This window comes from Epinephelus lanceolatus, chromosome 7 (assembly GCF_041903045.1).
Source record: "Epinephelus lanceolatus isolate andai-2023 chromosome 7, ASM4190304v1, whole genome shotgun sequence".
NCBI lineage: Eukaryota > Metazoa > Chordata > Actinopteri > Perciformes > Serranidae > Epinephelus > Epinephelus lanceolatus.
The window spans coordinates 33532972-33554946 of NC_135740.1; the positions used below are offsets into that span (position 1 = coordinate 33532972).

At 41.6% G+C, this 21975-nt stretch overlaps 1 protein-coding gene across 1 annotated transcript; it reads right to left on the reverse strand.

Annotated features, from left to right (window-relative positions):
* Nucleotides 1–44: 44 nt before the first annotated feature.
* rab11fip5b (RAB11 family interacting protein 5b (class I)) lies at nucleotides 45–20694 on the reverse strand. The gene is made up of 7 exons (XM_033633755.2): nucleotides 20627–20694; nucleotides 19296–20414; nucleotides 16141–16673; nucleotides 11153–11756; nucleotides 8080–10512; nucleotides 5020–5155; nucleotides 45–1289 (listed from the first exon to the last, which is right to left on the reverse strand). Exons 2-7 carry the CDS (start codon nucleotides 19673–19675, stop codon nucleotides 1029–1031), a joined length of 4347 nt encoding a protein of 1448 aa, XP_033489646.2. The 5' UTR covers nucleotides 19676–20414; nucleotides 20627–20694; the 3' UTR covers nucleotides 45–1028.
* Between the last annotated feature and the right edge of the window lie 1281 nt (nucleotides 20695–21975).

The window sequence follows — 21975 nt, forward strand, 5'->3', positions numbered from 1 at the left end:
TCACCGAGATCAGTGATAAATCAACAACAAAAGGACCTCACAGTCTCTGGCTCATGTGCACTTTATTTTATTACAGTACAGTACTGCGGTCATGTAAAGCATTGCAAGTAGCTACAGTGGTACTACAGTGACATTAGAGGATATACTATCATGGCAAAGGTGTTTTATAGAAATAACTTATTACACTCTTATCTGCTGCATCGATGCTTTGTTAGATTTACAGTCAAATAATTCAATTTCAACAAAAAGAAATGCAAACAATAAGTCTTCATCGTCTTTAGTCAAACATGAGTATTGTTTATTTGCTTATCATACAGCGATGTTAATGCAGAAACACCTCTTTATAGTATTCACATTGCAGCGCAGCTTTTATGACGTGTCGCTTTTTTTGTAGCATTTCTTGAATTCAGTTTGAAAATATGCAATTACCTCAAGTTAACCTTTGTGCACTTGGCATTTCACAAAACAGTCCGAGATGAAAATTGTGTCAAAATGTCGTTTCTGCACTTCGACGGCTGCAATTTTAAGGTTACTTGAGCTAACACCATATTTTGCTGGAGGAACTACTTTAACCCCTGAAGAGCACCTTAAATGCACATCCAGAAAGTGTTTCCTCCAGCCTGTGTTTTATTTTTTGCACGTGAGAAAGCAGTGAGTTTAAAGTTTAAGTCGACAGCAGCTGACTACCTTAAATTATTCTACAAAGCATGAGTGAAATAATTGTTTAGCTTTGATAGAAGTTTTTTCCTCTCATAGTAATTGACTCTGTTTTCTGCTTGTGCCAAACTGAGATAGCAACCAGCATGCATGTTGGATATTATCGTGTCTACATCAACAAGGCAGTATTAGCAGTGAGAAGACCTGGATGACTGTGAGATCAGATTTCGTGGAGCATTTGTTTGACTGTCTCTAGAACAACGTTTCCCAGTCTTTGATAATAACCCTGTGTTCTGTAGCCACTCTGAGGAAACAGTATTCTAGAGGATCTTACGTCATGTGCAGTACAAACACAAACACCAGCACTGTCGTCACTTGTGTCTGCTTCGCACTTGAAGCAGCGTGGGCGTCTGCTCCATGATCCGCAGTAAAAGATTATCAATGTAGTCCTCCAGGTCTCGAACCTGTAACTTCACCTTCTTCAGCTCAGCCTCGCATTTGTGCAGCTGCGCTGCCTGCTGCTCGGAGGCCGCCTGCTGCTTCTGCATGTCCATCTCCTGCTGCAGCAGCAGAGAGATCAGCTCCATGTTGGTCAGGTGCTGGTACTGCGCCGAGTTATCCACGGTCACCTCCTACGAGAGAGGGGACAGGAACAGAGTGTGTGTGAACCTGGTCAGTACATGTTACAGTTAGAGGAAGAGTTGGACATGTCGGGAAATATGCTCATTTAGTGTCTTGCCAAGAGTTAGATGAGACCACTCTCATATCTGTCAATTATCACTATGATGTTTTACCCAGGAGACAGTTAGCTTCGCATAAAGATGGATGCAGGGTAAATCCTGGCTCAATCAAAAGGTATACACCCATCTGTGTACAGCTAAACAGAGAGGCTATGAGGGATGGATGTCATATAAATTAGCTGAAAACTAACAGTGATGCAGGCACTGTGCCAGACCGTTGTGGTAAAGAGGGAGCTGAGCCGGAAGGCGAAGCTTTCGATTTGCTGGTCCATCAAAGTCCCAATCCTCACCTATGCTCATGAGCTCTGGGTAGTGACCGAAAGGATAAAGTTGAGGTTACAATTGGCCAAAATGATTTTCCTCTGTGGGGTGGCTGGGCTCAGCCTTAGAGATAGGGTGAGGAGCTCAGGCATCTGGAGGGAGCTTGGAGTAGAGCTGCTGCTTCTTCGCGTCAAAAGGGGTCAGTTGAGGTGGTTCAGGCATCTGATCAGGATTGCCACCTGTTAGAGGTGTTACAAGAATGTCCCACTGGTGGGACTCAGAAAACACTGGAGGGATTATATATCTCATCTGGCCTGGGAATGCCTTGGGGTCCCCCAGGAGGAGCTGGAAAGTGTTTCTGGGGAGAGGGATGTCTGGAATACTTTGCTCAGCCTGCTGCCCCGCGACCTAGCTTCGGATAAGCGGTTGACAATGGATGGATGGATGGATGGATGGATAATATCATAGGAATTAAAAACAATGCAACTTAAAATGTGGAACTATTAATCATCAATTACATGTATTTAATTTTAGAATACAATATCATTGCAACATTTAAGTTGATATTTTACGATAAGAACTTCTTTCTGTGGACACTTCAGTTGGGTAGAGCTTTTATTTTAGCACCTAGCAGTTCAATTTGCCACCATTTTTAATGGAAGAAGCCCTTGGATTTAGATTAGAGAACTGCCTCTACCTGTAAATCATACACCTCACACATCAGTGAGATCTGGGCTCGATTTCATCAGACTGTGATCGGATGGTGGTGAATGGAACTGCAGGGTGCTAAGATGGAAGCACTTCTCAACTGAAATGTCCACAGTAGGAAGTTCTTATTGTAATATAGCACTTTAAATGATGCAATGATACTTTAAATATAATACATTTAATTGATGGCTAACAGTTTTATATTAAAAGTTACATTGTATTTAATTCTCAAAAATATAATTGATCACTTTTAGTTTTTAATTAATTGTTATGACATCCATCCCTCATACCAGGCTAGCTGTTTCCTGTTTTCACACTTAATGCTAAGCTAGGCTAACTGTCTCCTGGCCGTGGCTTCATATTTAACATACAGACATGACAGTGGTATCCATCTTCTCATCTACATCTTGCGAGAAAGCGTAATTGGTGCATTTCTCAAAATTTGAACTCTCCCTTTAAATGAGAGATTATTATTAAAATCCCTGGCTTATTACGATGGATATTAAATGGCTTACCATGGCGTGTCATGTTGCAGGTGGTGAAAAATGAAATAAGTCACAGGAAACAATGAAGTCATCTATGCTCCTGCAGTGTGTTTATTAGCACCGAGTGCTCTGCTGGTGTTAATAAATGCTCATGGAAGCATTAAATAGTCTGTGGACCTAATGGCTTTCTGTAATTTAGTATGACACGTTAATAACTTCATTCTTCCGCTGTTTGCACATACTGAGACTCACACTGTGTTATGGCTATATTTTGGAAATGTACCGTGATTTTTTTGGATCCTGTCTGCCAGTTATTGATGGGTGACATAATGAATGGTAATGATAGTCTGTACATCAACTCTAATACACAAATTACTGTAGGAGCACAGTTTTCTTGTGTTATCCTATAAACAAGTATGCTGTTGTGACAGGATTTTTCATGTGTAATAGAGCAAAAACAGTTCATATCTTAAATAACTGTATGCTTATGCTCATTTTCATATTAAACCGATGGCGGTAGGACCTGCCATTAATCTTCCTTTAACGGCATACTGTGCAGCTTTGTCAGTTACAGTTTGTAACCTGAGTGCTGTGGGGGTAAACGCCCATAAATGTCCCACACACAGAAAAATAAGAAGAAAATAAGAACGCACAGGCAGAAGGCAGAGTCTCTGCAGATATATAAACCACTGCACACGCCTAGTGGGTGATAGGTGATGACTGAGAAGGATTACTTCTGTATGAGTCTATAATTTGTTTAGTTTTCTTTAGAAAAATCCTGTGTAGTACATTTTCAAAAGTATCAGAGTCACCTCATTCCTTCCTTATTCCAGAAACAGTCCAACGTGTAACAGAGATAGTCTAGAAACATAATTTTAGGACCTGAAAACTCTTATCTGGGCCAAAGAATTAATGAGATCAGCATTTCTCTCCCCAGTGTTGAAAGTAAGCTCAGTCTCAACAGGGAGCTGGGACTGTAGGTAGCAGCTGCACACTTTCATGTCTGTTTTTTCTATCTCTTATCCTAACTCATGTACACCATGGCAGTGATAAAACTCAATCACAAGATGTGAAACTTAAATTACATACTGCCGAACTAGAGCATGGGCAATTACATGTAACTGGTGTGGAATATATTTTTACAGTTAAGTTGGATTCCCAAAAAAATCATATGTATATTTTATTTTAGCTGCATTAGTACAAAGCAATAACTTTCCTCCTGTTGAGCTATATGCATACAATTCTTTATGTACTGTATACTGGGGTTGAAACAGTATGAGCTTTTCATGGTATAATAGCCATCTCAGAAAATATCGCAGTTTCATGGTATCAAGGTATGACTGAATTTATATTATTATAAATCAGAATGACCCTTGACAGAATGAAGATGAAAGGGTTATTGTTGGTTGAACACACTTTTTTTTTCCACTGTAACTGAAACCTGAAACCACTTACGCTTACCTCACTCGTGCCAAACCGACTTCCTGACAGACTCATTTCCCCAAGATGCATCACAGAGCGCCACAGAGTGTCAGCCGCTCTGAATCAATAGACTGGCATCTGGACTTTCTTCACCTACTGCGTTAATAATTCATAATTATCTGCTGGGTGCATTAATTCAAGTACTGCAATATTCTGTGCAATTATTAAACTGTGAAATATTTTTCAGTATACGACTTTATCATGCACATAACTGTACATATCTCTTATGTTTACTCTTATTCTATTCTTGTTTTATTCTATTGATTTATGTCACACCTTCAGCCTCAGCACAGTGACGATATATATTTATTTTTATCAAATCACAGTTTCCCCTCAGGGATCAATAAAGTATTCCTAATTCTGATTCTGAAAGTCGCACTTAAGATTATGAAAAAATAAGTCATAATTAGGGATCCTACATATTAAAAGAGCATTTTCACCACAAAAAAGTATAAACTCCATTTACATAATATATTTTTTCAAATGAATCTAATCATTATTATTTTTATTTTATTTTATTTTATTTCATCTAATTTAGTTTATTTATTTATTTACTTACTTACTTATTTATTTATGATTTATTATTTGCTAAACATCTGGAGGGTCAAACCAAAGCTTATGGCGGGCCAACTTTGTGCAGCCCTGTTATAAAGGGTTCATAGAGTTGTATTTTTGTGTCCCAGTACCTGAGTCTTCTCAGGTTCGGCTGTAACCTGGTGGGCGGTGCGTCCAGGGTGGATGGTGGACTTCAGCTTCTCCAGAACCGAACGACTCTCCTTCTTCTCTGGTTGGCTGGCAGTCAACGGCTTCACTGGATGAGGTCTGCAAAGTAAAGAGGTCAGCACGAGTGCTTCAACACAGTATGTTCACTGTCAGTGTTTATCCATAACTAATCTGTCACAGTCAAGTGATTTATAGTTACTGTTACTTCAGTTCATTCAGCAGCTATAACGTCACACACTTCAAAGCAGATCAGATGATGTGAAGGCATCTGTGAAGGAACAGTGAGCAGCACAAAGGAAACATTTAAGCACCGTCTACTGTTCTTTGAGCGTTAAAAACTGCAGCCATGTGAGTCAAGTTAAAACAAGAACTTTGCTCCCTTGTAATTGGAGGATGAAATCGTCTCGGAGAGGAAACACGGGGCTGATTTATACAAGAACAACAGCAGCAGAGGAATGTTTGAAACAGAAATCAGAATAAAAACTGGTATTAAAGCTTTTTTGTGATCACAGCAGAGAGAGGAGCTGCGTGTCTGAGATAACACTTTAATTTTTTCTCTTGTTGCTTCTATTATTGACAATAAAAGGATATAATTAAATTTCTGAGTAACAGTGGCTCTGTGGTATTTTGTCTGTTTCTCTCTAAGCCAATAAACATGGTTTAAAACATGATCACATTTTTGCACATCCTGCCCGACTGTCATTTTAAAGTTAGACTGTGCATATTTACTTTAAATAGTGTTTACAATATTCTTATTGCAATTTTTCTGGGGCTGTACAACTAGCCTAATAGAAATACTATCAACTGTCATTATGGCCAAGTGCAGTATCAAAACTGCAGTAGCTGGAATTTTTTGATGAAGGTGAAATGTCTCACATCATAACATTATAAATGATGCATGGTGGGGCATCAGAGGTGCAAACAAGCAGAGAAGTCCTGCGCATCTGATACCGTTTGAGGCAGGTGCAGGACCCAAAAAAATTACAATAAACAACACTGAAGCTCCATTCAGCACAAATTATTAGCACATCCACATCTACGTTTGGAGCTCATGCTCTTCTTCAGACTAGTGCTAATGCTATTGCCAGCATACAAATCCTATTTTAGACGTCAGAATACTTGCTTGTTTGGTCCAGACCCCAGCAAAAATCCCATCGTCATCATTTTTATATTTTTTTACAGTAAAAATTGAATGCAAAAATTGCCAGTCCCAATAAAATTGTGACTCATATTACAATTGCAACAAAATAATAAAAACTGTCAGAATAATCACAAATATATATATATATATATATATATATATATATATATATTTTTTTTTTTTTATTTTTTTTTTTTGCATATCTTTTATATTCTGTATATTATGTATCTTAAACTAAACGCCAACGCCAAAGAAAATTCCTTCTAGTTAAAAATCTACATTATTGTCATTATTTTTTAATTAATTAATTAATTTAATTATTTCTCTATTTAATTTTTATTTATTTATATATCTTTAAATTCATACTTTTGGGGTGGGGGATGGGGGTGGATTACATGTGTGCAATACTGGGCCGTTGTACCAAGATTTTGTTCTGGTGTCCTTTTCATTTGCATGTTTGTGGCTGTACATATACACATACTGGGTGTGTGTATGTGTATGTCTTGGCTGGGGGAAAAAACCTATATGGTAATAAGCCTAATTTTGATTTGCAGGCATACTGTGTTTACATGGCAACTCGCGCAAGACTAGCTGATGGCTAGTGGTGGTGCTAGTTCTTGCGCGAGTTGCCATGTAAACACAGCACTCCTGCAGGGCGGGTTAACTGACCACGGTGAGAAATTATGCTATTAAAGTGGAGTAAATTATTCTAAAGTGGTCATTTCCTTTAATATGACATTTTCTCTCCTTTATCTGCTGTAAATATATCATAAACAAAAACACCGAGCATAACAAAGTATACTAATTATTTGTTTCCTGGCACTGAATCTAAGTGTGCCAATAGAAATTTGCTGCCCTTATTCATGAGTATGCATCATCTCTACGTTACCCTTTATTGCCTTTGTTTTTGAGCCATAAGTCTGAAATTACAATTATACTGACTATCCCATCCTAGTTACTAGTCATATCCTAGTAATATAATATATCCCAACAGAGGAAATGATCACCAGCTTTAAGAGTTGTTCCAGTACCAACATCAAGCTCCGAAATGCCTCAGATACTGCCTAAAATGCTGGATCAGGTGTTAGCAAGTACACAAGTCTTTGCACTGATCCCATACCATGTAATTTATTGATAAACTTTAAAGTAGTTTCATACATAAATAAAACAGTTTCTCACCGCTGTAAGACAGCAGCCTACGCAGGAAGTTGTGCTATGCAGCCACTGGCAACTACTATTTGAGAGTGGTAAATATAACTGACTTCCGCTAAACATGCTAACATTAGCAGTTAGCAAAATATCAAACTAGGTTACTGAAGAAAATTCTATGGTGTTGATTCTCTGTAGGTATTGGTACAAAGAGTTTAACCTGGGCCTTGCCGTTCAGCAATGACAGCAACTATTTTGCATCCATACAGAGTTAGCACAATACAGCTGTTAACTTTTTATTAAATGTAATGGAAGTACTGGAATCGGGATCGGTAACAGGAAGGAAACAATGGTATCGGAACATCTCTATCAGCCTTCACTTATAAATATCTGGACATGATGTATCAGGTGGTCAGAGGAGCAGAAAAGGAGCTAAATTTAGGCAGAACAAAGTGTAAGAAACACAAAATGTACAACAGCCAACAAGAAACTGAATCATGAGATGAATAACACAAACGTGAAGCAAAGCCAAGCACAATGCAGCAGGAACCATCCAAACACTTTGGATGAGTAAACTTACAGAAGCACAAATGCATTCAACATCAGACAAGCCAGGCCAACAGTTAACAAAGCAACAAAAACAAAATCCATTAATCCGTGTTTTGTAGTGTATGCAGAAATCTGCAGCTTGTGAATACCTACACATGTCACATCCTAGTGTGAGGATTCTCACCTGCTCTCCTGATGGGGCAGGTTGCTAGCTGGCTGTGTCTCCTCAGGGAAAAGTGAGTGCCGTGCATCGACCAGGGGCTGGTCAGTGGAGGAGGAGGTGGTGTAGGGGGCCACAGCCAGAGTACTGCTGGCTCCAGCACTGGGCCCCATGCTTGAGGGTTGTATGGAGGGGCAACAGACAGGGGTAGGGTGGAGCATAGCCGGTGCGTCTGCGGACAGGGAGTGTGCACAAAGAATGGAGGGAGAGGAGGGTTCTTGCAAAGATTGCCCAATCTTTGACTTTAAAGGGGTTCTCGAGTTTGGTGCTACTTTAGCGTGGAGATCTTCAAAACTGATATCAGAGGATTTTTCTGTTGCATCCTCTGCACACAGAGATGTAGTGTTGTCTTTTGGAGATATGTGTGATGTTGTGTTAGACTCATTTTGATGTGTGGTGCTACTATCTGCTAATGCCAGTAAGGAAGACAGAGCTGATTTAGAGGGCTGATACGACAACGGTCCCTCGCTGACTTCTGATATATTTTGAACGAGGGACAAGAACTGTTCGAACTCTCTGTCTCCACTTTTGCTCTGGTTGCTCGGGCTGCCGCTGTTCTGTCGGGACACTCCCTTTGGTCTGAAACGTGCACTAACCACACCAGGAAACGGCTCCTTCTCATTAAGTGCGCCTGTTTCAGCTTGTGGGTTCCCATTATTGTCAAAGTCCTTTTGTGTCTTTTTAAAATCATCCATGCTTCTTGATAAAACTTCAGTTCCAAATTCAGCTACGTTAGATGTTTGATTTTGTGACGACAAAGAAGTGATCTCTCTGCCATTCACCCTGGAGTCACCATGTGGTGCCACATTATTCAGCATGCATCTTGGATCTTGGCAGTTGTCCTGGCAAACTGGAGAGACTTTGTACAGTTTGTTAGACGATGCGGTTATTTCAATGGAAGAGTTCAGCTCAGGTATGTAGGTGTCCTTCAAGGTGAACATGTCCTCAGGTGTGGTCACTGTCTCCACGTGGTAAGCAGCTATCTGTGAGGCTTCTGGTGGTGGTGGATAAGTCTTTATCACTTTGAGAGTATCAGCTACCTCCGACTGAGAAGAGCCATCTGAATCAATGAAACCAAAATCTGAATTATTCATGTTCAGGTCCCCTAAGCATAGTGAGAAAGACACATTATTGTTGATACATGTGTCTTCCGGTGAATTACACTCCGTCTCCTCGACTGGACTGGTTGTAATATGTAGTGCCTTTGCATCTGGCATCGAGGGACTAATGGATGACATATTCAGAAGGTCTGCAACAGACATCTCACTATCAAGAAGGTCTTTAGGTCCTGAGTTCACAGATGTGATCTTGTTTCCAGCTGTTTCTTCAGCATTCAACGATAAACGATTTATTTGGGGTTGTCCATAGTTTCCTCTTACGCGTCCATACAAGTCTTGCTCGAACAGCATCCCTCCCCAGCGGTCAGTGTCATCTTCCAAAGGTTCATATTTAAACTTTTTGAGCTTTTCTTCAGACATGAGTCCTGGTGATGTTATATTTGTGTACGAATGAGAGTTGACGCTGAGGGAGTCGGAGGTCTCGCTGCTGGTGTGAGGGTCCGGAGATATACTGTTTCTTTTGCCTTCTCCTTCTCGTCCATGTTGCAGCGAGGCCACGCCGGTCTGTGAGAGCAGGTAGGCTTCTTTATGGACAGCCAGCTCTTGACCTCTGTGCAGCCAGCCGTCTGAATAAATCTCATTCACTGAAGTTCTTAAAAGTCTCCTCGGAGGCAAAGGTGGAGGCTCCTCTTCACATGTTTGCAGCTCGTGTGCGTGATGATTAGAGTGGTTATTAAGTGGAGGGTAAGATGAAGTTGGACTGGTTCTCAGCTGTCTTTGAGGAAGACTCCCTTTCGGTGAGTTGAGCCTGCTGGAGGCGAAGGCATCAAACGAGTCGTCCCATTCTCCCGTGCTCTCCGACATGGAGCGAGGGGCGGAGGGGTTAGGTGTAGCAGCTCTGGGTAATAAAGCAGGGAGTGATATCTGCCTAGCTACTGGCCTGGGGCGCTCCCGCCTTATGGAAGCCATATTTGTAGCATTAGCATTGTGAGCAGGGCTGGGTGTGCAGGGCTGGGAGGGCAGAGTGGTGTAGTGAAAGGGGGATGAGCCAGAAGAGGAGCAAGGCGCAAAAGGAGGTGACCGCTGTGACTCTTCTGCTATGAGATCCTCAAAAAAGGGGTTGCGCTGCATACGTGAGGGGAAAGGGTTGGAGGGGGAGAGAGGGGTCGAGGAGGGGGAGGAAGAGGGGGTGAAGGGATTGGTGTGATTGCAGTCATCAGGTGAGATATGACCGGAGAGGGAGGTGGAGGGAGAGGAGCACTGAGGGGGTACAGGGGAGCGAGGAGGGAGGGGAGGGGGTACATCTGAGCTGCTTTCTACCTTAGGAGAAACTTCCAGCCTGCAGAGGAAAATAGGGCACAATAGTCCTCTTAGTTAATGATGTGCCAGGTCACCAAATGGGGAACATCTTTCTTACACAATCAGAAAAGACAACCAAAATACTAAGTGACATTTCTGAAAACTTCACTAACATCAGTATGAAACTGGCCAAATAAAAGAATCATGAAAACAGTAACTTAATCAAAAAAGCAAAGCACATTTGCAAAATAATCAAGCAAAATAAAAAATGCATTGTAGCCATTCAGGACCATCTGCACTGGCAGCTATTCTGCTGAGCTCATATCAACATGGAGTGATTTACTTCACATCCTTCTGTGAGAGTGTTCTTCTAAACCACAGTGATGTTGCATCTTTGAAAGAGAAACGTAGACAGACATTGATAAAGATAATGGAAATGCTTGAGTGCTATTTGTGGAAAATACAGTATGAAGTGATGATACAGCATGGTTGTAAAATGGAGTAAACTACATACTAAATCTATTCCATTTTCAAATGAGCATGGAGCAGAGCAAACACTGAACTCAGGACATCCGGGTGAAAACAGGCCTCCAATGTGCCTGTTGTTGTGCCTGGATAGAAAGTGCATTCATCAAACACTGTGGAGCCCAGTGACAAGCCTGTAAATGACCCCGACTCACCTTGGCTTGTTCTGGGAATCACTGGAGCCAAACCAGCCTCTGAGCCTCCCCTCAGATGTCGAACCACTCTGGTTCAGGTCTGACTTAGCTGGGAGAGAATCACTCCTCCCTCCAGAGAATAAGGTCTTTCTTAGCTTCCGTCCTTTGTCGGGTGAAACAGAAGCAGAGGAGGTGGCCGGCATGTCTGCCTGCACGGGGCGACCCCCAGTCTGAGTTTGCTGAAGTGGGGAAGACGATGCCTGAGCTTCTTTTTCTTCCTCCTCTTTCTTCATCTTGTCAAAGGACCAGCGTCGGCCATCCCCAAAGGAACCTTTGTCGTCGCTTCTCTTGGTGAGGTTCTGCAGGGAACGGGAGAGCGGGGAGCACTTCTCCAGCAGAACCAGCTTGGACTGGTGGGCTCCTGAGCTCTTTGGAGTGCATGGCTCAGAGTCGTAGACATGGCTGCCATTTATACACACAGAAGACTTGGACTGAGTCATGGTCTGACCCCTCAGAGACTCCACTGCCAGATTTGGTCGAGGGAAGGCTGTCGTGATCTTACTGGCTTCATCGCTGAAGGCTCGCTTGTGTGTGAGAACCTTTGTGGTGTGCTGGCTTGTGAGCACTGTTGGGGGGAAGGAAGGAAGAACTGGGTTATAAATACAAATATGAAACATTTAAAGTCTACATCTATTAAGGGGGACCATACTCAATTCCTTGTTATCATGCTTCTTTCAATTATTTCAATCAAAACAGTAGCAAAACCTCTTGGGGGCAGTGCAAAAAGTTGTAAACACAACACTGACATCTATTTTGAGGTTGTTGTAGCCAACGTGCTAGCAAACATTTGCCTATTTACTCATCTAGCAGCAACATTAGCATTCATTCGGAGTCATGCCTGTGGCTACCTGACAAATGGAAGCGCTTGTAAGTCCTCTTAACCTAATTTTGTTTTCCACCAACTCCTGAGGGAAATATCTGGCTCTTCAGCTGCTAAATGCTTCACTGTGTCACCAGCTAGTCGCTAAATTTGTCTGTCTGTTTGGTGCCGGGAAGGTGGAGAACATTTGGTTTATCAAAGGTTGCTTTGCTACTTGCTCCAGCTTGAGTCAAGGCAGTAAAACAACGGGCTGAAAAACTGTATAAAGCTTAAGGGGGAAGTAGGAAGAGCGACTTCTTTCAAATGTAGTAACTGTTAAAAAAATACAAGATTTGTATTCCAACGAGAAGCATCACTGGAACACCGCTATTGCTAATATTAGCAATACTTATCAGCTGATAAGTAACAAATCACAGTAACTGACTGGACGAAGCCACTGTGACATCACCCATTCGTTTGTCAACCACTGTTTTCAAGCCTTGAGTTTGACATTTTGGCCGTTGCCATCTTGATTTTTTGGTGCCAGAAGTGACCATATTTGGACGAGAGGGTGGATCTTGTAAGGATACACATTGCTATGCCTATGCTATGCGTAATTGGCAGATCACCATGGTAGCTACTTGTCAAGCACAAAGTAGCCACACCCTAAAACATGCCATGTTTTATCGTCTGTTTTACCCTCAATGGGATCATAATTTACAGAATTAAATCATATTGAAGGAGATTCTAAACTAGTGATTGAGACCATATACTTATTAGGAAAATGTTTGCTAAGGTAATAGATAGAATAGTTAGAAGTTGGGCCATCACCTGCTGACCATGAGAAAGAATGCAGGTGTAAGGCACTTCTGCATAGAGTGCTGCAAGGATGACAATTTTTCGTAGGCTAACATCGAAGTTAAGATCACACTGGTTCCCTCAACAAAAAACCAATGGGATTTTTTCTTTGGATTTCGGATTATTGCAGAAAATTTACAGTGGCAAAAAAGTTCATGATAATTACAAGTTTTGTTCAGCAAAGTAATTACCTTCACAAACAAAGATCACTTTTATGATTTCTAAAGCCAAAAGTAAAAAAGGTAATGTTAGGCTATAAACATAGGTCGCAACTTCAACATTGCCGGCTATGTGACAGCACTTTGTAGTCTCAGTTAGCCACTTGTTAGCAACCGCCTAGTCTGAGTGGGCGGAAGTTTGCTGCAGAGATCAGCCTCTCATTGGGCGGAACGAGCCACCCGCTGAAATCCCGCCCTACCACCTCTGGTTGTGTAGCAGTTTTCAACCGTTTTTGATCTTGCGGGGATGTAGCCATTTTTCTGCCATGGTTCGCATCCTGTAGGTGATATTTTTGTGGGCGTGTTACACCAAAACCTGTTTCCCCCCGGCAATATTTTTGCAAGCGCACTGTTGCTGTGGCACCGCCCAGAACGATTGTGATTGGTTGAAAGAAGTACAAGCAGCTGGGGCGTTTTTTTCTCCAATCTCACAGTGAGAGTCGGCCCAGCCAGACCTTTCTTTTCTTGAGAAAGGTCTGGTGAGCGAGACTAGCAACCGCCGTACACAAAAAGGCTTCAAAATTTACAAGTTGGGTATTTACGGTTGTATTTTAGAATCAAACATTAAAGTCTCATAAACTTGTGTTAACCACAGACCTTATTTCAGGCATCTAACCAAAAACCCATTGACAAGATGAAGGAATCAGAATTGCTAAAATGCTAACTCATTTCTACGTTTAGGACGCATTCCTGCACGGCTCAGTTGGCTTTACTTTTCGGTCCTGGAGGCTACGTCCACTTCCTTTATACAGTCTATTATGACAGCACACAAAGTACTCTCTGTATCTGTCAGTTGGTTCTAGTTCAATGTTCTGTTGCTAGTAGCAACCGGCTCAGTTCCATCACAGTTTAACTGACACTGTTACATCCTCCATTTTGTCAGCTCTGTGTCCAAACAAATATCACCAAATGTCTTTTATCTAGTCTCCAAATACCTTTGTTAGAGCATTATCTGTAAGACCTTTGTATCACAGCTGGTCTGTGTTCTGTAGTTTGTTAATTTAGTTTACAACTATCCAAGCTAGCTCTTAGCTGTCTGAAGCTAACGTGTTGCTATACGACATTCTAAGTAGATGTTAATTACTGTTGGGCAATCTTATGTATTTTAAGTCATTTACTTTTACTCTTGTGCATCTTCACTACTGGGTTACTACTATTTATTCTCAAAGTCAACTTCTAGGGAAAGATCACTTCTTGTAATGTTTGTAGCATCGCAGAGAATGGCTCAGAAAAGCAGCAAATTAAGTTTTCATCATGACATAAGCATGCCAACATGCCAAAGAGCTGCTGGCTGACTGGTTGTATAACTGACAAGCTCATTATAAGCCCAAGCTTGGCCAATTTAAAGTACTTTACTCATACTTTAAATATTTTTTAAGCTAGCATGTAGGTAGTGGTATCATAAGACAACCTAAGGCATGATTCAAGGCCGATCAGGGCGATCTTTTTTTCCCTGTAATTTGCCTTAGATCACAAGAAAAGGCTTCAAAATAATCAGATGCCATTTTGGCTTCAATATTCCTTAACCAAAATGTAATTCAAGGTTGTGAAATTAACCTGAAACCTTGAAAAACCAAGTTCACGCTGCGCTGCGCTTTGGAAAGCAGAGCTAGATGGTAAACAAACATGGCACCACACCGGTAAGGTAAGACAACACGTTTACATGTCGTTTTCTATATGTTCTCTGACATTTATCCTAATGATATGAGGCGGTCTTTGTGGAAAAAAGCTTGTTTAGTGGACTAACTTTGCACTTGAAGTATGCCCGTTCACTTACGTTTTAACAGGTCTGACGCTACTATGCGCCCCGGCTGTATCTAGGCTAATGGCTAACATGTTAACTATTATTTTTATGTCACTAGTCACTTGAAACAAATTTAGGATGATAGGAGACAGGTTGAAATAAACCGAAATTTCCCTTTAAGAGACTGTCATGTTTGGTTCTAGGACATAAAATATACCAGTAAATACCCAACTCAAGAACTTTTAAGCTTCTGTGTGTCTTAAAAAACGTGGTTGTGAACAAGTGGCTAAAAGAGACTACAGAATGTCATCAGGCTAAGCCATGCCAAAAACTGCTTTACATTCTTATGGTTGGTTCTCACGGTAGTGACGTTGCGTCATGCAACCGTAGATTATTTTGTTTATAGCCTATTGTTGTTTTTTTACTTCTGGCGATTGCATTTAGACTTCATTAATCACAAAAGTTGTGCTCATTTGCGAAGATTATCTTGATGAACAAAACATGAAAGTATCATAAACGTTAGTCTACAAAAGAGCTTATTTTTTGGCAATAATCCAAAATCCAATGGAAAAATCCCATAATCATCCCTGGGATACACCACCTTTTCCCCCAAAACAAAGATGGAGCCGATCCTGTAACATCACGTTGACTTTGGTAATGGGGACTTAATGTTGATCTTTCACTAGTGATACCTTTATTGGAGGTGTGTCTGCTTTGCTGTATGATGCCATAGTGCTCCAGCTTCCTTTACAAATGATTGTACTTGTTTGCTGCCATATGTTTTAGTTTGTCTAACAGTTGGCACGCTTACATTTTATTTTTCTACTGTAAAATTTCCCTCACAACTTCGTTGGTCATAATTTTGTAATATCCAAATTTAATAGATCATATTAAACAATGTTTTTTCTATGTAATGTATATGTGTAGTTACATTAAAAAGCTCATAACAGTTTATATATATATAGTTGGAATATTTTTAATCTCAATCAGCCTCAAAATCGAGCATGGTTTTAATTCTTACCTGTAGTGGGTACAGAGGGATTTATTGTGGGTTTGCTATTAAATTGTTTAATCACCCAGATTCTGACCATCTTGTTTCATGATCAGTTTAGTTACTATATAAGGGGCTCAAACAATATACATATTCATTAAATAAATCACATGGCATTTGCTGTGAGAAAAAGTCCTGCTAATTTTCTGTAAAGATGAATGCTTTATTATTTATTTATTTTGCTTTAAAAAACTGTGGTAATGTAACTTATTATCAGGCAATAATAAAAACATTCACCAGCCTTTATGCCATGCACATATGAATTAAGTCAAAGCCTACCTTTTTTAGCTAAATCTGTCTCTCCATAAAGGGCGTCCACTCTCACTTTGCTCGTGTAGATGGGGGAGCTGGGTGGGTCTGACATCAGATCCAGGCTGGGTGGGGGGCCGGGGTTATCACTGGCCATGGAAGACACACTACTCTCTGAGGCCAGCGACGAGCATGACCTGGTGTCAGACGACTTGCGCAGCCTCCCTTTGAAGAAGTCTTTCATCTTGCTTCTCTTCTCCTCCGCTACCTCCACATCTCGTAGCTCCACCGGCTCTCCACACATATCATCTCCAAACGGCTGCCCCAGGGATCCTGACAGGGCAGCGTAGCGGCCTGGCACAATGGCCGAGGAAGACTCCATGTCCCCCCTCTTCCTTCCTGTGACTCGGTCCTTGAGCTTGCCAAAAGCCGAGCGGGGTTTGTCCTTCATGGTGAGGTCGAACATGCTGGCTGTCATGTTGTTGCGAGTGAATTGGACTGTTACCTGAAGTTCACCACGGTCCTTCTCCTTCCTCCCCACCTTAGAGTTGAGCTTGAACCATCTGGAGCCAGAAAAAAAAAAGGGACAGTCAGCATCCAAACCGTGACAGTCAATCTTATATCACTGCTTTAACTAAACATGTTACTCTAGCAGGATATCTGCAGTGAGATCCTATCTGTTACAAGCACAAATCAGAAGTTGCCTGTGTTATCTGACCACTCCCTGGGACAAAGCGAGCAGCAGCGAAACACATTGATTTCCTTTTGGCAATACTTTCCACACATTACATAATCTGGCAATACTGCTCGGGGGATTGTACTCATAATCTTCCACAATAAACTGTTTTCACAAGCCTCAGAGAGGGAAATTACAACTCAAATTCCACGAGGTCCTGGTGCGTGTATGTGCTGTATGAGATATGTGTAATACTATATGAAGAGTCAACCAATGAAATCCTCCATCTGTTCCTGCCTCCCAAATCCTTTTAGTGGACCAGAGAAAGTGTGCAGAGCCAAAAGTAACAGGAGGAATTCAGTGTGAGTTTCACCGAGCGTAGAGAGGGTGGAGAGCCCACAATTAAAGCCAGATGTGTCGTATAGCTTCAGTGGAGATATTTCACATATTGCTGGTGAGTCCTGTTGCGTCACCTGTGGCACGACTGAGGTCTTCAAACAGTCACAGTCATGCAAATTAGATGATATTCGAAGCCACGTGTTCAAGCACTAAAACAAGAGAAGTTATTCTTACAGTTTGTAAACTGAAGTCACATTCTTACTCACTTTGGGTAACCTAAACCACACAGCACAGACTCAACTACACATTTTCAGCAGTAGTTAATTACCATGGACACGCCTGGCATGTCCAAAAATAAGTGTTTTCATATCCCCTGCAGTTTTCAAATTTCAAAATGATGAACAATATGTCAGTCTTGCTCATGTCCTTGTTCTATTTATATCAGAGCATTGATACAAAGTTCAGCAATCTCACCAAAAGACACAGATAAAGTAAGATGTTTTAAATATTTCAGTGCAGGAACTACTGAAGAAGGATACAGTGCTCTAATAGTAAAAAATGATAATGCATCTGAAGTCTTCTCTGTCCTTACAGCAGCCATTAACTAAAAAATAAAGAAGCTGAGATGAGCTCCACCTTCACTGAATCAGCTGCAACGTTAAAGTGATGTACACATTGATGCAGCACTGGAAATAATCCAGCAATATTATGATTTTTGAAATGGGCCAATCCGTTTCATTTTTGTTATATTAAGTTTATTTCAATGCTAATACGTGTGTTCTTTCACTGAGATACTAAGATTTTGAATGCAGGACTACACTGTAGTATTACTACTTTAAGTTAAGAGTACTTTCTCCACCACTGTGTGTCTCAGTTTGACATATAAACATGACACATCACTTCTGTCTTACTGTGAGCAGTAAACTAGCTCATATGTTTTGCAGTGCAAGTATCAGAAGATACATTTAGTGCTGTTGTATAAATGGAAATGTAAGAGGTGCACTGTGTGTAAAGATGGAGGCTTTCTGGCTACAATCACATCTTGTTCCACAGTGGAAACTGCATCTCATCTTGTTGACTTGCAGTGCATTGTGGGAACTGCTTCGGGAGTGGTATCAGCCCAGAGGGCCAGCACTTAAAGAGCCTGTATGCATTTAGGGTTCAAGCTTTGGTAGTTTTGTGTGTCATCCTGCAAAACAACGACATGTCTGATTTCATTGTTGAGGATCAGTGAAATCAGCTGCTGTGTTTTGTGTTGTGGAAACAACATCACCATGAGGAGATCGTCAGAACAGGTGTGAGGAGAAAACTACATTTACTACATTTACTACAAACTACATTTACTCTCCTACTGTACTTAAGTATTTCCATTTTATGCTACTTTATACTTTTACTCCACTACATTTATTTGACAGCTTTAGTTACTTGTTACTTTGCAGATTAATATTTATACAGTTTATAATCAATGAATAACTGATGAGGTGTTATAATAGATGAAGCCACCCTGCAGTCTCTAACCCCACCTTAACCATCCACAACATTAGTGATGTACACATTAATGCATCCCTAGTTATAATCCAGTAATACATGTGTTTCTGAAATGGGCCATGCTACATAATGAGTACTTTAACTTTTGATACTTTTAGCCTATTTTAATGCCAATACTGTACTAAGTACATTTTAGGTACTTGTACTGTATTTATGTGTTTCCATTTTGTGCTACTTTAAACTGTTACTCCACTACATTTATTTGACAGCTTTAGTTACTTTGCAGGTTAAGAATATTAATACAGAATATAATCAAGAAACAATTAGGTGTTATAACAGGTGAAGCCACCCTGCAGTATATAAGCCTACCTTAACCATCTGCAACATTAGTGATGTATCCAGTGATATATATGATTTTGACATGGGTCATACTGCATAATGAGTACATTTACTTTTGGTACTTTAAGCATATTTTAATGCTAATACTTGTGTACTTTTACTTCATCAAGATTTTGGATGCAGGGTTTTTACTTGTGCACTGTAGTATTACTATTCTAAGTGAAAGATGAGTACTTTCTCCACCACAGTCTGACATAAACACGACACATCACTTCTGCCTTGTGTGTGAGCAGTAAACTGATAAACTCCATGCAGACTTGATTAAAATTCAAACACCACGTACTCGTCTCGAGGACACATTCCCTCCTGAAATATCCTATCAAGAGGAATGATGGTTTGACCGAGAAACACGTCGAGTCCGATCAGCACCCGGTGCATGACGGTGAGGACCAGGTCCCCGCTCCCCGGGGGGTAGGCGCTCCGGCCGCCGTCCTCCAGGAACCCGGGGAGCAGCTCGAAGCAGCACTCCTCGTTCCACTCGGGCACCTCCGCCTTCTCCACCAGCCCGGTGGTGTACTTCTCCTTCCCCACCTGGATGATGGTGTAGAGGTAGCGGCTGCCGTGCTTGCCCTTGGTTCGCAGTCCTCTCGCGCGGAGGACGGTGACATTCACATGAGTGGGCACCCATCGCTGATCATCGTCCAGATCTATCAGTGACATCATCTTGCACCGCTGCACGAGCTCCCAATGTGTCCCCTTTATTATTTATACCCGCTGTTCACTTGGTGGATCCAGCTGATAGGGAGATCATCCCCCTTTGTGTTGCGCCAGAGTTTCCGTGCTGCGCAAAAACCACAACACCTCTGCAGAATATCTCCAAAGTCCGCGGAGCCTCTGAGGGTTTACCCGAGGTCAGTTTTCAGACAGCAGCACGGGCCCGTGGGGTTCAACTTGAAGCTCCGCGTGCCATTCCCAAATCCAATCAATGCAAACCAAGTTAGAGGAGCTGCGTGCACAGATCATCCCCCAGTCCGCGCTCCGTACATGTCGCATCAGTTAGTTTACTGTCCGAAATGTGCTCATTGTGCTCACGGCCCGCCCTCCTCCGGACCAGCAGGCCCGCATACAGGCAGAGAGATGCCGCAGAATTAAAGAGAAACACCCAACAGGAGCTTTAACAGATCCACAGACACACACACGCTGCTGCTGCTGCTGTGCTGTGTGCTGCACGGTGCTGTCACAAAGGGGACATGGACACCAGAGGACATCCAGCAGATTGTCTTTGTCTGAAACAGCAGAAAATGAAGACACTCAAGTTTCTGGGCGGAACCCTGCGTGGAAATGTAATATTTTCCGGCTCTTCCTTTAAATTATTTGATTTCCAGAAATACGATTTCCGACCAAACCTCTGGAACAATGTGTCTCACCACATGGTGCTGCAAGCAAAACAAAGGGAGAGAACCTAAAAAACAAAAAGCCATAAAAAAAGACTTAATAACTGAATTCTTAAACTGATTGAAATGTAAAAACACATTAAATAATTATATACAATTATTTTTATTCTAACCATCAATAGACCCTTACTCCTGATCCTGATCAGGCATTTCATTTATTTTTTTTTATCATTCATTTTATGCACATCTCGGTGTAGGCTATTACCCTTCATGAACATACCTTAAAATCACAGTACAGTCCTTTATCTTCATTGGCTTGAGACCAGCTTCTCCTGATGGACTTCATCAGCTTACTGTTATTATTACAGCTACAGCGCCACCTGGTGGAGATCAGCGACAGTTCAGTATGAGAAGAAGCGCACATGAGAGCAACCACAAACATGCTGGAGTCTCCCGGGTGGAGGAGCTGTAGTCACATCCTCTTATTTCTTTCTAATGTAATAAAACATGTCAGCCACCATCCGACCTCTGAAACAAAAGCTGTCTGCTGAGACACTGAGACAAAGTGAAATGTATTGGTATCCTGACAAATGTTACTGATAGGCAAAGATTATGGAATATATCTATATATCCCAAATCCTCTGCATCTAAGCGCCAGTAACATCAGGAAGAAGGAACACGAGAACCTGGAAGAACACCAAGGGCTGAAAGAGGAGCTAGAAAAGATGTAGGGAGTAAAGGCAACAGTGGTGCCAGTGGTAATGGGAGCACTTAGGGTCGTGACCCCCAAACTGGGAGAGTGGCTCCAGCAGATTCCAGGTACAACATCTGAGGTCTCTGTCCAGAAGAGTGCAGTCCTAGGAACAGCTAAGATACTGCCCAGAACCCTCAAACTCCCAGGTCTCTGGTAGAGCACCTGAGCTTGGGGAAGAGACACCACCATTTCCATGAGAGGGAGGGTGGGCGTCGTCTATATTTTTTGGGCCAGTTGAAGGGTCTATAGCAGTGGTGCCAAACATACAGCCCGAGGGCCAGAACCGGCCCGCCAAAGGATCCAATCTGGCCCACTAGATGACCTTGCACACCTAATACTGATGCACTTGTGAATGCTGAGGTGTCAGGAGTAATTTAAACAGAGAGTGGATACTTGGTGTGCCGTCCGTCGTCAACCAGCAGCTTCAGTGCAAAAGAATCTGTTTCAGACTTCTATCCTGAAACAATATGAGTGGAACCCTGCTGCTGAGGCACTGACAAAACTTTAGATTGTAAATGGTTTGTAAGGCAGGGGACAACTTCACCTGCTTTTTCAACAGCTTCACTTTAGTGTAAAATTATGAATAAGAAGTCAGATGTAATGACAGTGAGTAGCAGACTTGCTGAATGTGGAAAAACTGAGACAGTTTGCACATATTTTTCTGAGGATATTGTGGACTGTTTATCATTTGTTTTGTAAATGGATGAACGTTTTCAGAATGTACTTCTTTACACTAAAGAAAGGAAGAAATTTGAAGTGGTTATTTATTATGCAGTGGTTTTACTGGTCCTGTTCACTGGAGATCAATTTGGGCTGTATGTGGCCCCTGAACTAAAACGAGTTTGACACCCCTGGTCTATAGTGACTGAAAAGAG